General features: G+C 40.1%; 2 protein-coding genes and 1 long non-coding RNA gene across 3 annotated transcripts in view; 1 reads left to right on the forward strand and 2 right to left on the reverse strand.

Annotated features, from left to right (window-relative positions):
- The window catches only part of nlgn2b (neuroligin 2b), a 60,516-nt gene extending 55,298 nt beyond the window's left edge, over positions 1–5,218 (forward strand). Inside the window, exon 9 of the mRNA XM_071460676.1 lies at positions 463–5,218. Coding sequence (XP_071316777.1) covers positions 463–1,396 — 934 coding nt within the window. The 3' untranslated portion in view covers positions 1,397–5,218. The remainder of the gene's footprint in view (positions 1–462) is intronic.
- LOC139607636 (uncharacterized) lies at positions 3,834–5,829 on the reverse strand. Its single transcript, XR_011684876.1, has 4 exons — positions 5,485–5,829; positions 4,353–4,461; positions 4,133–4,205; positions 3,834–3,970 (listed from the first exon to the last, which is right to left on the reverse strand). It is a non-coding gene; the product is annotated as an uncharacterized lncRNA (long non-coding RNA).
- A 2,141-nt stretch (positions 5,830–7,970) lies between these two features.
- LOC139607634 (endonuclease domain-containing 1 protein-like) lies at positions 7,971–9,591 on the reverse strand. Its single transcript, XM_071460677.1, has 2 exons — positions 9,049–9,591; positions 7,971–8,740 (listed from the first exon to the last, which is right to left on the reverse strand). Exons 1-2 carry the CDS (start codon positions 9,349–9,351, stop codon positions 8,147–8,149), a joined length of 897 nt encoding a protein of 298 aa, XP_071316778.1. The 5' UTR covers positions 9,352–9,591; the 3' UTR covers positions 7,971–8,146.
- Positions 9,592–14,985: the final 5,394 nt, after the last annotated feature.

The following is a 14,985-nucleotide window of genomic DNA, read 5'->3' on the forward strand; positions in this document are numbered from 1 at the left end:
CTTTTTCTAAAATAAATTAAAATATCTAGTGTGTTCAGTGTAGCACAGTGCAGTATGTATAAATTTAGATGTAAGACAGTGGCGATTTTTCTTTCTGAGAAACTGAGTCCTTTGTCCCTTTAGCACTTTAGCCTACTAGGGAAGTCAGAAGTGTGCTGAGTTTTTGGCAAAATGATCCAGAGACAGGGCGCGCAGCGAGTCTGCTTTGTGGGTCTAAACATCTGTGTTGACACTGGGTTAGACAATGATCTACAACATCTGTTCTTTCTTTCACTATTATTTCTTCTAAATGCCTCTGCTGATTTTTGCCCAGTTTCTGACCTTGATGAGTGCATCAGCTCCTGTGTTTTGGTTTATTAGATTATTGTAGTAACACAGATAATGCTATGCTAAGGCTAAGTTACTAACTTAGTAGTGATTACTCATTAAGAAATACATTTAGATTTTTCTCTCCCCTTCCAGGGACCCTAACCTACCAGTTCCTCAGGACACCACCTTCATCCACACCAAGCCCAACCGCTTTGAGGAGGTCATCTGGACCAAGTTCAGCTCCAAAGATAAGCAGTACTTGCATATCGGCCTGAAGCCTCGTGTCAGAGACAACTACCGGGCCAACAAGGTGGCCTTCTGGTTAGAGCTGGTGCCACATCTCCACAGCCTCCACGAGGAAATCATTAGCTCTTTCACAACTCGACTGCCACCCGGAGGTCCCAACCGCTGGAAGGGCCCTCACAACCCTGGTACCCGCTCCACACGACACCCTGTGATCTCCACCTATCCTCCTGATCCTGAGCCTGACGGTTCAGAGAGACCCCGCTATTCTCCCTTCCCCAGTGAGACTAGGGACTACTCCACCGAGCTGAGTGTGACGGTAGCTGTGGGCGCCTCGCTTCTTTTCCTGAATGTGCTTGCCTTTGCTGCGCTTTACTACAAACGGGATAAGCGCCACGAACTCATGCAGAGGCGCCACCGCCGACTCTCCCCGCAACGAGGCACGACGATGGGCATGGGTGTTGGTATTGGAGTAGTAGGGGCCCCACCGCACAATGACCTGGCACTGAGCCAGGAGGAGGAGCTTATGTCGCTGCAGATGAAGCAGCAAAGAGTGGAGCTGGAGCACGGAACACCCCTCCCATCCCGCGGTGTCCATGGCGACCTGGAGCCTCTGCGGCCTCCCGTGTGCCCGCCTGACTACACGTTGGCCCTGCGGCGAGCACCGGAGGATGTGCCACTGATGACGGCCAATACCATCACCATGATCCCCAGCACCATCAGCAGCATGCAGCCCCTCCACCCCTTCAACACTTATCCCCCCGTCCCGGCCCCCTCCACTACACCTGTCCCCAGCCACAGCAACAATGCCCTGCCACACCAACACTCCACCACCCGTGTATAGGACCAGGCACAACCTCTGCTACCCCACTCTGGGCTTACAGAGCCACACCACACAAACTGCTCCATTCAAACTTCACTCTCACCGCCCTCTATTCTTCTTTACTATATCTTTGTCTTTTCTCATTAAAGCCCTCAACTAAAGCTGCAGTTTGTAAGATTTTAAGCAGTGAAATACCTCTAAAGTGTAATCATAACTCAAGGAGTTGATTTAAAAAAGCTCCTTTGCCAAAAGGCTGTCATCATAGCTACACACTCTTTTGCCCCGTTAAAGCTCTTTCAGTATCAGTTGCTAAGGTGAGCCTCCAACAAATGCAGCTTTAAGCTTGTAGCTCTCTCTCAAAGAGGTATCGAGCTAATCACAATCAGTCAGGCATCTTAATGTGTAGCTTGGTTGGTCTGCGCATGTGTTGTTGTGTCAGTGTAAAACTAAGTTTAACATAGAATACAAATATTCATTCTCATTCACTTAGTGAAAAGATATTACAGTAGCGAGCAGCTTTGTATGAGGCAACATATGCTCCAACAAGCTGTCTGTCATAAAGCGGTGATTTCTTGAAACTTACAAATTGCAGCTTTAAAGGCCCAATCTGGAAGTGAAGTTTGACACACAGTGTCGAACACTATGTCCCAACAGCTGTCTCTGCGTTCTGATTTTGGAGAATTTAGTTTAGTGTTAATTGTATTGACAGGGCGGGGAGTACAAGGATGAACACGATTTGACAGCTAAGCATGAGTTTTTCATTCATTTGAAAATTTAATTTCTCCTATTTACAAATGTGTGTACCTGTTTTTAGTTATGATGCGACCTAGAGGCCATCAAAAGTTCTGTCTTTTAAAAAGCTGTATACTCAGAACTAATGCTTTCAAAGAATTTCCAGATTGGGGCTTCAACTGATGGGCAGTACAGGAAATAACTGAATCATACTCAGTCTGTGGGACGCAACCTGGAATCCAGGCTGCCCATTAGAACTCGCTGCATCTCCACCACACAGGCTCTAATCATATCCATTACTTTATTTGTTTCTCACTCATTATCTCTCTGTCTGTAGCTCCATCTCAGATCATTTAACTGCTTCTCTCTTTCCGCTGCCTCACTCTCTCACTCTCTCTCTCTCTCTCTCTCTCTCTCTCTCTCTGCATCTTCCCTTGTAGCTGTTTTTATTAAACCATAGACATTAATCCATTTCCATCTTTACTTCTTTCCTCTTTCTCACAATCACTTCTAGACTCTTTTTTCCTTTTGGAGTCTTTTATACAAAAACACAAATGTAAATGATGTATTATTAATAAATTGTAAGGATATGAATGAAAAAAAAAGATATTCTGATATCTCGTTTTTACCAGCATTCTTGGTGCCAAGTACTGTGATAAAATTCCTCTTTCACTGGCGTCCAGTGGACCGCCTGGAGAGGTCCATCCTGACTGTATCTTACAAAAAGGAATTACCATCATAAAAAGTGCCAACCCCCTTCATCTTTGGTTTTGATCCACACAGTTTTTTTTGGTTTTGTTTTTTAATTACACTCAATGTTGCACTGTGGCTGGTCTCTTCTTTAAAGGGAAATCAGATCAAATCAATATATCCTTGTTTAAAAAAGAAGAATATAAAGTTTTATTAACTACTTTGCTGTCTGGGATATTTGCATGATATTTTTTTTTCTCCTAAAGTGTGGACAAAGAAGTTTGTTTGTCATTTTGATGATTTGCCTTGTTCTTCATTGATTTTTTTTTTTTTTTCATTTTCATTTTCTATTTTAATATCAACTGCACTTTGTGGCACTTCAAAAGGTATTAAAGTATTAAGAGATGAATATTGTGTAAAACTATGATTATAACAAAAAGAGTAAATATTTCCTCTTTATTTTTTTCATTTCCTAACACTGAGGCTGTGCTGCAAATCTACCAGAAAGACTGATGAAAGCCTTTTTTCTTTCCCTCCCCCTTTTTTGCTCTGTTTCTCTGTCAAGTTTGCACAGTCACTGTCTCTCAATCTCACCTGAAGATAGCACTTTTTTAAGTTACAAAAAAAAGAAACTTTACATGAATAGTCTAAATAAGGTTTTTGTCTGTGACTGACATAAACCACATGCTTCAAGTGTTTGAAGACTGCCTGACAGTTATCTTTTTGTCTGCTCTTTTGTTGTTCTATGATGCGCCCCTCTGCAAGGCGGGGGAAAGGATGAGATATATTTATGATGGTCAAAAGGTGAGAAAGCCTTGTATGCGCGTTTCACATCTTTCGCACAATTGAACACAGAGACGGGTCACACTCTGGACAATTCTGAAAAAAAAAAACCCTGGTGACATTAGGACAACACTGGACAAATGCCAACCGTGATTCAATGGTGACAACGAAATAGCTCGTCAGCTACAGTATGATCTGTCAGTGCACAGAGGATGCATTCTAAAAACCTGATTTAAAAAAAATCTTTAATGACAGACATTACTCATACACCATATACCACAAAAGCAAGCGGGATTGATTCCCCCTCCTTGTAATGTTCTGTATCCTGTCTGCTTAGGATAACGACACTCTGGAGCCAGACTGCCATCCCTCACACTGGACTGGAGCGAGCTGAGAGGACAAAAGAACAAAAACCAACACATGAAACTAACTGTACATTTTTTAAGTGTAAGAGAACAAACTGGAATTTGTAAATATTATGTTAGTTGTTTGGTTTGAGTGATTGGCCGGATCTTTTCTTTGTGACAACAGGTGCAAGTTTAGATGACTTACATGATTTTAGCACTCATGCGTATGTTTGATTCTCCTTTATTTCCTAGATAATCAAGAGGCAAATTCCAATAGGCTGTGGGTACATGAATACATACAGTCATTATACATGAATAATTCTTTAAGAAACCACAGCATGGTTGAGGTGAACATAAACACGAAAACGAATGCTTACGGCTCAGGTTAGCCTATATTGTGGTGATTAAAAAAAAAATGCACTTACTGCATATGGGGCTGTCTAAAGCATACTGTAGACACCTGGCATTATCCCATCATGAAGGAAGCTTTTGAGAGGAATGAGTCCTTTAATTGGTTAAAAAGCCAAAGAACAGCTGCAGAGAACAGATGACGAAAGGGGAAATAAGGATGATTCGAGAAATAAGGCAGAAAAGCAAAAGATAGGCAGGTGTTAAAAATGTGCTCCAAATAAACCACAAATCAAGAAATTTTACTTGTGATGATGTTGGATTTAAGTGTCGCACATCGTCTTGACCATTGTCATACAGTATAAGCTGTAACTGGGAGGTTGTGAAATTCTTTGTAATCTTTTGGTCTTATTTCAGACTCTAATTATGGTAGTTGTTTTGCTGCCTTGTTTAGCAATTCTTTCTGCACATTCTGTTTATGGGACTATTGACCCAGCTACTTGAGCTACTATATGAGTTTGAGTTGCCCACACTTCTAAAAGCAGTATTACATATACATTTTTTTTCTTTGTTGGAAATAAAGGTTTGGACAGCCAACAGGTAATGGAAGCACACTCACCAAGTTTACATGTTTACACTACAGTTTTGATGTTGGCTTAAAGTAAGGGACAGAAGAAAAAAAAAGCATTACAAGAATCCAGATATCTTCTTATTACAACATTAAATGTTGGAACGGTAACGCGAAGGCTTGCACCTGTTTGTCTGTTTCATTTAGTCTGATTCAGTAACCTGCTTGAAGCTCGAGATACTGTGAGAGAGCATTAATGACCAGAAGGGGTTGAAAGAATTAAAGTTAATATTTCTATTTCAAATAGAGGCTATTACACACTGTATGTTGTGTATCTGAACTGGAAAACATTAAAAGACATTCTTAAACAAATGATTTTCTACCACTGTTCTTCAGTTTTTTCTGTTATTAAAGTTGTAATACATATTTTGGCCAATTGGTGGCAGAAGAATAAATGCCGCTGCCGGAAAACAGAGTTGAGAATTAATAGAATAAACTTCTGAAGACTTTTTGTGGGGTGTATATTAAAAAAAGCGAACAGGACTAGCTGCAAAATGATTACTAGTCAGTATTAATGGAGCTATTTGTAAGTTTTGTTGTTGTTACATAGCCAACGTTAGCATTAACAGCTGTTTACTTACCAGTTTAGAAGAAACGTTAGCAGTTCAGCAGCATACATCTCTTTACTGATCTGTCTCCAGAGGTGGGAAACAAACCCCTTTATGTTTAGCCTCTATTTAAATCATTTGTTTTCTTCTACTGAAGTTAGCATGCCAACCAGATAGCTCCTGTCTTCTCACTTTTTTGTCAGTTTCCTTCCAAGTCACTGGCTCCGTTGAAGAAGTAGCACTGCTCAGAGAGTGTATTATAACCTTGCTGTCTTGTAAAAGCAACATGGCTGAAGCTCTTGCCACCAATACTGGTGAGTAGCCAGCTGTTAATGCTAACGCTGGCTAGGCCTACGTAGCACTAGCAAAATAGCAAAAGTTACAAATAGCTCTTTCACATATTGAAAATTAGTTTAGATGAAGTGATGATTGTTGTTTTGTTTTTGAAGAAAGATGCAACTGATGATGTTGTCAAAAGAGAACAGTTAACACAAAGAACAAGATGTATACAGTAAAGCAGGCTGATTTAAAAACGACTAGTTTGCCTAGGAACACATCCCAAACTGTTTATGTGTTTGTTTTTTCTTCAGGTTGTGCTATTCTGCATTATGAAGCCATGATGTGAAAATGCCTAAATTCTTTTGCACAGGTACAATTGTATGCAAAAGTTTTGGCATACATGGACAAATTACATATTATGTTGATTTTTGAAGTGAAAAGACATAAAACGACCCATTAATGTAATTGATGTTGAAAATGAGCCTTTCCTCAAGTGTTAATACGCTGTTACTTTTTGTGTCACAGTTCAAAACATCATTTTAAAATGTCAGCTGATCTCATTTCAGAGCCTGATAAATTCTCTGACTCTTTAAACTTTGTGCTGACACTCAACAACCATGCACTCCTCTAAGCAACTGACAGGATCTGAAAATGAAACTAACTGACGCCTACAAAGCAGAGGAGGCTATAAAAAGATATCAAAGCGCTTCCAGCTTGAAGTTTCCACTGTCCACAGTGTCATTAAGGATGGCAGTAAAGGGACATAACACCAAACCCACCCAAAGGTGTGTTTGAAGAAAAAATGAACATCTTGCCAACTCTTAAGCAAGGGGGTGGACATATTCTGCTTTGGATGGCAGCCAGTGGTAGGGGAAATACTGCACAGACACAGTATCAACAAATTCTGGATGCAAATGTCATGTAATCAGTCAAAAAAATGAAACTGAGAAGAGTATTCTATTGTATTCTATGATACAAAGCAGGCTTCAAAATCCACCATTAATTACTTCAACAAATACAAGCCGTTTCCAACCTGGATTCAAAAATTAACAAAATATGTTTTTTGCCAGGAAGTTGCCAAACTTTTGAATGCAAAACTTTTAATACATAAGAATTTCCTAAAGGAAAAAGTTTGTTATGCATCATGTTTACAGTCTTTAATAGTTCCTCATATCTGAAATACCAAATTCATACTTTTAGCTCAGAATAACTGGCTTGAATTACTGCTAAGAAAAAGCAAGTCATTAGTCCCCGGTCTAATAACTCTTATGGTTGATGTGCACTGTGTTAATCATCATCTACACTATAACTTCAGCAGATTTTTCTTCTGCACCCAACCCAATTACCTCTGCAGATAATAATGGTCTGTTGGTTTCCCTGTAAGTTGTCATCACAGAAAATGCTATTCCTCCCACACTAGATGGCAGTGTGCAAATATAATGTATAGAAAAGGTCAGCCTGCCACATCAGAATATGACTGCAACTAACCCAAATCAACCAGCCTCTATTAAAAAACACACACAAAAAGACTCAGCCTTCATCCCCTTTCTGTCACTTTGGGAGGACAGCAGATAATCCCCAAAGAAAGAAAGCATCTTCCTCTTCACATTTGCAAATAGAAGCAGCGCCAGTCTCCAAAAGTTTAAAGAGATGTCTTCAGCACCAAAAAACACTTTTTAAAATGTGATAAGTCAAATATGCCTTATCATATGGCATTCACCAAGGTGATAGTTAAACATTTTAAATTTTTCATTGGATACCCAAATATTATTCTCACTGTCTCTCACTGTTAGGGTTCTCCTTTTTAAAAACTTTTGGATGAATTTTTTCTTTTTTAAAAACTGCACAAATTCATGCCTGTGGATTTTTTTTGTATATTCAAAGGATTTCTATTACTAGCAGATGAGGTCAATGATTAAAGACACTAAAATCAATCAGAAAGCAATAAAGTCTAATCCAGTTTTTACAACTGATCAAATGTTCAAACATATGTTCGTGAAGTTATTTCTAAGCCTACCACAATGTTTTTCTATAATATGTCCAAGCAGAACCTCAGAACCTATTACAGGTATGTAAAGTAAATAACTACAAGTAACCTTAGTTTTAGTAAAAGAGGATGACTTTGTCTAAAAAAATTTTTTTAAAAATGTAACATTCATGAAATTGTGTTCAACCCCAGGTCAGTATTTTATAACACACTTCACACACAGTAAAAGTAACAAAAACACAATGTAGGCCAGTAAATTTAGATATTTTATTGAATGAGCCAATTTGCATAACCTCCCACACATCTGTTCTTCTCCCAACAAAGTAACTCTCCTGTAAAATTTTGAGATATGATGAAAGAACACGTGACTCTAGAAAGTCTTACTGAAGAAAGAACAGTTAATTACCTTTGGTATTATCAAGAACTATGTTAGTTAAGGGAGGTTGAAGAGACGCAGTTGTCATGAAAGAGCTGCAGGTTCTGATCAACATCCATATTAGTTTTAAGAAATGTCTCAAGTACCTGGACCGTCACTTCATTAACTTCACTGCTGTTGCCCTCTTTGGCATTTTTGGCCAAGGCTGCGTGGGACGGGAAACGGATGCGAACGTCGTGGGGAGAGTTGCGGTCGTAGTCAGTGCAGCAGTAAGCGGACCACACATCCTCGGGGATGGCCACACGGTCCTGGTTGTTGCGACGGGTCATGTTGCCTCTGGTGGTCACTCCAGTGACGATGTAGGCGGTGCCACGGCAGAAGTTGCTGAGACGGACCCGGATCCGCTCCTCATACTCACGCCAAGGCCCGATGTTGAACTCCCGTATCAGTGGGACCACATTGGTCAGGGTGTAGGTGGCAGCGCGGTCGTCAGGAGTGGACTGGTGCTGGTCCGGGTTCAGTTGACCTCTCTCGTAGAGAACCACATCAGAGTAGTCATCCAGGACTGCCTGGCTGGCCTCAAAATTCATGTGCAGGTTGCCAGTGGGGAAGGGCAGCATGTTTCCATTTCCATCGATTTCTGCCAGCTGGGGAGACACAGCAGAGCATTTACAGTGGGTCTTATACCCAAAGAATTGGATTGGATAATACAAAGCTGGTATTTTCTGTGAAGCCTCTGAGTTTCTTTTTTCCCCCTTGCTTCTAGAGTCGGTCTGTAACCTATTTTATCTGCAGCCAAGTCTTTCTTAAAAGACATTATAACTCACCTGGGAACTACCTGGTTAAACAATGGTAAAATGAAAGAATTAATGAAGGACGGAGATAAATGTAGATGAATGTAGTTTTTGTCAGTTTTGAAAAACAAACTAGTACAGTTAAAAGACAAGTCTCTGACCTGTGGCTCATACATCCAAGGGTAATCCACACTTCTGTCTCCCTCTGTTTTCTTGAAGGTATAAGCTGAGTAAACCGGGATCCTCTTCTGAGGGTCATACAGGGTCACAAACCGAGGTTTGTCTGCAAAGCGTTGGCAGATCTTCTTCAGTTTTATGTCGTTGATCCCCCGAGGTGGTGTCCCCATATACAGGGAGTCCTTGCATCTGTCTACGTGATTAAAATCTTGAACAACCATTGCTGACTTTAGAGACAGAAAACAGATGATCAAAAAAGCAAAAACTAATGCCATTGACTTATTCATGGTCAATAATATCTCCTCAGTGTTTCCTACGGTTGACTCTGTGGCAGAATTTTGTATAATTTCCTGGTGAGAAATAAATGTTTTAGACTTGGCCAAGCTTTAATTACTTTATTACAGGAAAATCATTAAAAGATTACAAAAAAGCTACACAAGTTAAAGAACAGAGTCACAGCAATAGTATTCAGCTGAGTAGGGACAGAGTTCTTTCACCAAAGCAGGTTCAAGAAGTCTGACAATTTCTCTGTTGTTGAGCACAGCTTTTATATCAGGTTTATGTGGGCTGATGGTCAATAGTCATGAAGACATCAACCTGTTGTTTTCAACGAGATGAACCTTGTCCCTCCTGATCCAAGGCCATAGGGATCCATGTCTGCCAGTTCGCTTTGGGACATCAATTCATTCTGGACAAGGACATGTTTATTAACCAAAGGACAGTGCTGACACAGCAAAATAATTAGTTCAAGCCATTGAGTTCAAATTTCTATTACAGCCTCCTCTACAAAACAATGACCAAAGATGTTTGCAGTTATGATTTAAATGTCATAGAGCAGATGTGCAAAGCAAGCAGAGTCTGACCAAAAGACGGGCCTCTTAACACCTGTGGGTGAGGATTTGCAGGTCATTGCATTACTGTAACCTACAATTTCTTTAATTGATTAAAAATACCTTGACAGGTTTGTTGCTGTGCGTTCATTATGAGGTTGTGGTTTGACTTGTGTGAAAAGGAGATATATCATACTGAGGGTTAGGCCACATTTTTATAATTTGGAATCCTCATTGAATGCGGCACCGGTCTCCGAAGAGACAAAAATTTATGAATCCATAAATTAATTTGATCAGTCTGATATCAGAAGTTGTGACTTCTTGATTCAATGGATCTCTGGTCTCTAACTCAAAGAGACACAACAGCACAACAACTGATTTTCAGAGATTTATTGACTGTGCTAATGCTACTATTTACAGGGTAAATGCAATGATTAGCAGGATGAGAATGGAATAGAAGACCCGGTTTAGGCAATGGTGGGAGACAATGTGTAGTGACTATTTACAAATATGCTATAGGCTACAACTAAATTATAAACTACTATTATTTCAAGGAATGGAATCTGATGATTGAATATTATTTTATCTCGACATCAACCCCATCATGAGCAGAATGTTAAGATCTCACCTACTGTGAGTTAGCTGTAGCTGGAGACTCTTGGCTGAAACCCAAATCACCTGAGCAGTAAGTTCGATGGCGGGCTCTGGGTGGATGCTCCCGGAGGCGTGATTTCTTCTTAGGCTTCTCTGCAGGCGGTCGTGGGCAGATTGTGTTATCTGCCTGCATCTTGATGTGAGATAACCCTTGAATTGCTGAACTTTAGGCCCAACTTTAAAGTAGACTGGTGTTGGCCAGGCAACTCTAAAATAATAAGAAATCTTCAAAATTCAGAATTGTGAAAATCGTTGAAAAGTAACAAAAATAGTCTGAGGTGCTTCTGTTGCTTGATTCAGTTTATTTTGACTTGGCTTACGAAAATAAATGATTGCGTGTGTAGACTGCACGTGGCAGAAGAAAGAATACGCAGACAAAAATTATAAATTGCAAAGAGCCACAAGCAAAGCTTCATGGATGGCAAAAGTGTGGCAAATGCATAGCTAAGAGCTGTGTGTGTGTGTGTGTGTGTGTGTGTGTGTGAGAGAGAGAGAGAGAGAGAGAGAGAGAGAGGGACAGAGATTCCAGGATTCACACCCTAGTGTGAATCGCAGTCCTTTTTGGTATTACTTTCCCTATATCAGTAACAATCAAATACCAATTCAGAGTCACTGATATAAAAATGGAGAAACTGGTTGTTTACTCCAATCTTGTGTGCATTCGTTGATCCTCTCGAGCTGACCTTTTTTGACCTATGGTCTGAGTGTGGGTGTCTCTGTGGCCTGCTTAATGCTGGTCTGTTTGTGGAAGAGGGGTCCTTTGTCTCAGTTTCCTATCAATTTGATAGTTTGGCGGTGGGAAGAATAAGAAAGTGTACATTTCTGGTCCATAACTCTGCATGTCCTTCCTATGAACTTCTTTTATTGGCTTGTGACTGATGCCAGGCCAGGTATGTCCACTAAAGTTCTGTTGCTGTTGTTGTTGTCTTTCAGCTGCACGCTTGAGAAATCGCTACAGCAGATCATCATCCACATATTTAAATTGGCATAGGTGTTATACTGGATGCACTTCCTGACACAACCTGGGTTCAGAGGAACCAGGGATTAGACTCCAACCCATAGTTCAATGGCCAACCTGCTGTACCTCCTGAGCCATGGCCCGTCTCCTCTGGGACAGTTCAGTACTGTCAGTGAATTTTTCTACTAGGCCATCATTCTTTATAAGGTGAGGGTTAGGACTAACCCTACCCTAACCCTTGCCTTACCACCTCTCTGAAGTCATAACAACCAGGACACTTTTTCTAACATCCAGCAATGATTGCAGTTGTTAAGCCTCCATTTGGCACAAAATGTAAAGCCCCAAAATACCTGTCAAAATAGCTGACCCTACAAAAACCTGCTGACCTTGCAAAATGTTTTTCCTCCATTAACCTAAGCGTAGTATTTTTCTGCTTTAGAGGAGGACTACTTTTTTGGGTTCTGCTGTGTGAGGAACACAGGACTTTCTGCTTTCAACGTAATGGTAAAATGCAAAACTGTCTAATCTGTCTCAGTGATGAACAAAAGGCCTACAGTGAGCAGTGTGGTTCAGAGGTACTATGCTACTCACTGTGAATGGTGGATAAGCCAATGGGCAAAAGAGAGATACAGCATGAAAGCACTTAACTTTGCACAGCATCAGTTTAAGAGCAGAAAGTTGCTCCGTGTTCGACTATAAGAAGTATGAGCCTTTCTCCTCTCAGTCAAGTCTGCCTCCTTCATCACCACTGGATTCCTCATCATCTGATATTACTGAGGACAGTGCAGTGGCTGTGTTTGTAAACATTTAGCAAACAAATTCAGCTAACTTGTACATTATGGTTTAGGCTACTGAAATTAACATGGATGCAGCGCCAGTGACAAACTGCGATGCAACGTTAACTGGAATATTATCTGGAGTATAACTCATTCAGCTGATCATATGGCAATATAGCTAGGCAGGCTTGTCCGTTGACTTGTCCTGGCTAAACAGCCGTTGTCTTATTTTTTTCTCTTCACAATTAGTCTCTACCTCTGTAATGTATTTTTGTTGTTGTTGAAATTGATTTAACAACATTGGTATCGAAAAAGTATTGTTCAGGAACCGGTATTGAAGTCAAGGTATCAGTACCAGTACTGGTATTGAAAAATTTTGAATAATACCCAGCCCTAGGCCTGTGGAGCGATTGAAAAACTTACTGATAGCTCTTTAAAATGTGGAAAATTGGTTCGAAGGAGGTTATGACTGTTGTTTTGCTTTTTAAAAATGACACCACTGAGGTGGCTGTCAAAGGAGAACAGTTAACACAAAAAACAAGACATACACAGTAAAGAAGGCTGATTTAAAAACGATTAGTATAGCTAGGAGCACATCCCAAACTGTTTTTGTGTTTGTTTGTTTTTTCTTCAGGTCGTTGCTATTCAGCATCTACTGTCGTAATCAAAATGTTTCCCCCTTTTATTCTGTAAGAGCTTTAAGTTATTTAAAGGATTTTCATTTCAAAGCCTAAAATACTTGGCAACACCAGTCTTATTAGGGGAACTCTCCTCTGATCTATATTTATTCAGCTGTTGTACACAATAAATCAGTATTACAGCAAATATACAGGAACAGACTGGTGCACTGGGCCTGGTGGGGGAGAAAAAGCTGCTGTACAGCCATCCATGAAACTGCATAAATGCTTTTGCCACAGACACAATTGTATGTAGAAGTTTTGGCATACCCAGGCAAATTACATATAATGTTGATTTTTGAGGTGAATTAAAACAACCCATTAATGTAATTGATGTTGAAAATGAGCCTTTCCTCAAGTGTTAATGCACTGTTACTTTTTATGTCACAACTTAAAACATCATTTTAAAATGTCAGCTGATCTCATTTCAGAGCCTGATAAATTCTCTGACTCTTTAAACTTTGTGCTGACACTCAACAACCATGCACTCCTCTAAGCAACTGACAGGATCTGAAAATGAAACTAACTGATGCCTACAAAGCAGAGGAGGCTATAAAAAGATATCAAAGCGCTTCCAGCTTGAAGTTTCCACTGTCCACAGTGTCATTAAGGATGGCAGTAAAGGGAACCTGTGGAAGTCAAGCCCAAATCTAGAACAATAAAAGTGTCAGATAACACTGCACATCTGCTGGGCAGAGAGGCAAAGCAGACCCCTCATATGACTGGAAAGGAGCTGCAGGAAGGTTCAGCTGATACAGCAGTGGTGGATCGTTGTTTGACTGTGCAGCTTTGATGCACAAGCAGGGTCTACATGGAAGAATCACCAGGAAGAAACCTTACCTGAGATCTCATCACAAAAGTCTGATGTCTGCAAAAGTTAACTGGTTAGCATTAGGGATAAGGTAAAAGGAAATACATAACAGCAAAACAGACCTCTCTTCCCCCAGAATCTAGTCCTGAGCATTGGATTCTAACACCAAACCCACCCAAAGGTGTGTTTGAAGAAAAAAAGGAGCAGCATTTGAAAAAATGAACATCTTGCCAACTCTTAAGCAAGGGGGTGGAAATGTTCTGCTTTGGATGGCAGCCAGTGGTAGGGGAAATACTGCACAGACACAGGGAAGAATGGATGCCATTAAATATCAACAAATTCTGGATGCAAATGTCATGTAGTCAGTCAGAAAAATGAAACTGAGAAGAGAACCATGATACAAAGCAGAAACCATTATACCTCTTTTTACCTCTCCATAGTCACAGTTTACCCTCTGATCAATTGATCATTCCTTTTCCGATTACACCTTTGATATGATAAACTAATAAACTAATAAACTGATAAACGTAAACTACAGATAATTACCTTGGCAAAACAATAGGGACTGATCATCTCAATAAGCAAACCTTTCCTGCAGTTGTATTACAAGCATTGTTGAAAGTTTTTGGGATTAATACATTTCTTAAAGCAAAAACACAAAAGCAAAATCTGACTGTACAACATTTTAATACTTTTTGAAGTTTATTATGCATCGTGTTTACAGTCTTTAATAGTTCCTCATATCTTAAACACCAAATTCATACTTTTAGCTCAGAATAACTGGCTTGAATTACTGCTAAGAAAAAGCAAGTCATTAGTCCCCGGTCTAATAACTCTTATGTTGATGTGCACTGTGTTAATCATCATCTTTGTTATAACTTCAGGAGATTTATGGTGCTTCAGATGCACAATTGTTGTGATGACAGATGCACATTGTAATGTCATAGCATTTTTCTTCTGCACCCAACCCAATTACCTCTGCAGATAATAATGGTCTGTTGGTTTCCCTGTAAGTTGTCATCACAGAAAATGCTATTCCTCCCACACTAGATGGCAGTGTGCAAATATAATGTATAGAAAAGGTCAGCCTGCCACATCAGAATATGACTGCAACTAACCCAAATCAACCAGCCTCTATTAAAAAACACACACACACTTTGGGAGGATAGCAGATAATCCCCAAAGAAAGAAAGCATCTTGCTCTTTACATTTGCA

The sequence above is a fragment of the Trachinotus anak genome, unplaced genomic scaffold (genome assembly GCF_046630095.1).
Source record: "Trachinotus anak isolate AG129_WGS33_773 ecotype Australia unplaced genomic scaffold, CSIRO_AGI_Tana_v1 ptg000024l, whole genome shotgun sequence".
Taxonomy (NCBI): domain Eukaryota; kingdom Metazoa; phylum Chordata; class Actinopteri; order Carangiformes; family Carangidae; genus Trachinotus; species Trachinotus anak.

What these genes read in the sequence shown, in the direction of transcription:
- LOC139607634 (XM_071460677.1), bottom strand. Translation starts at nt 9,351, where the DNA reads ATGAATAAGTCAATGGCATTAGTTTTTGCTTTTTTGATCATCTGTTTT. An exon ending in CTTGGATGTATGAGCCACAG is followed by an intron (nt 8,741 to 9,048) that starts GTCAGAGACTTG and finishes GTGTCTCCCCAG; the next exon opens with CTGGCAGAAATCGATGGAAA.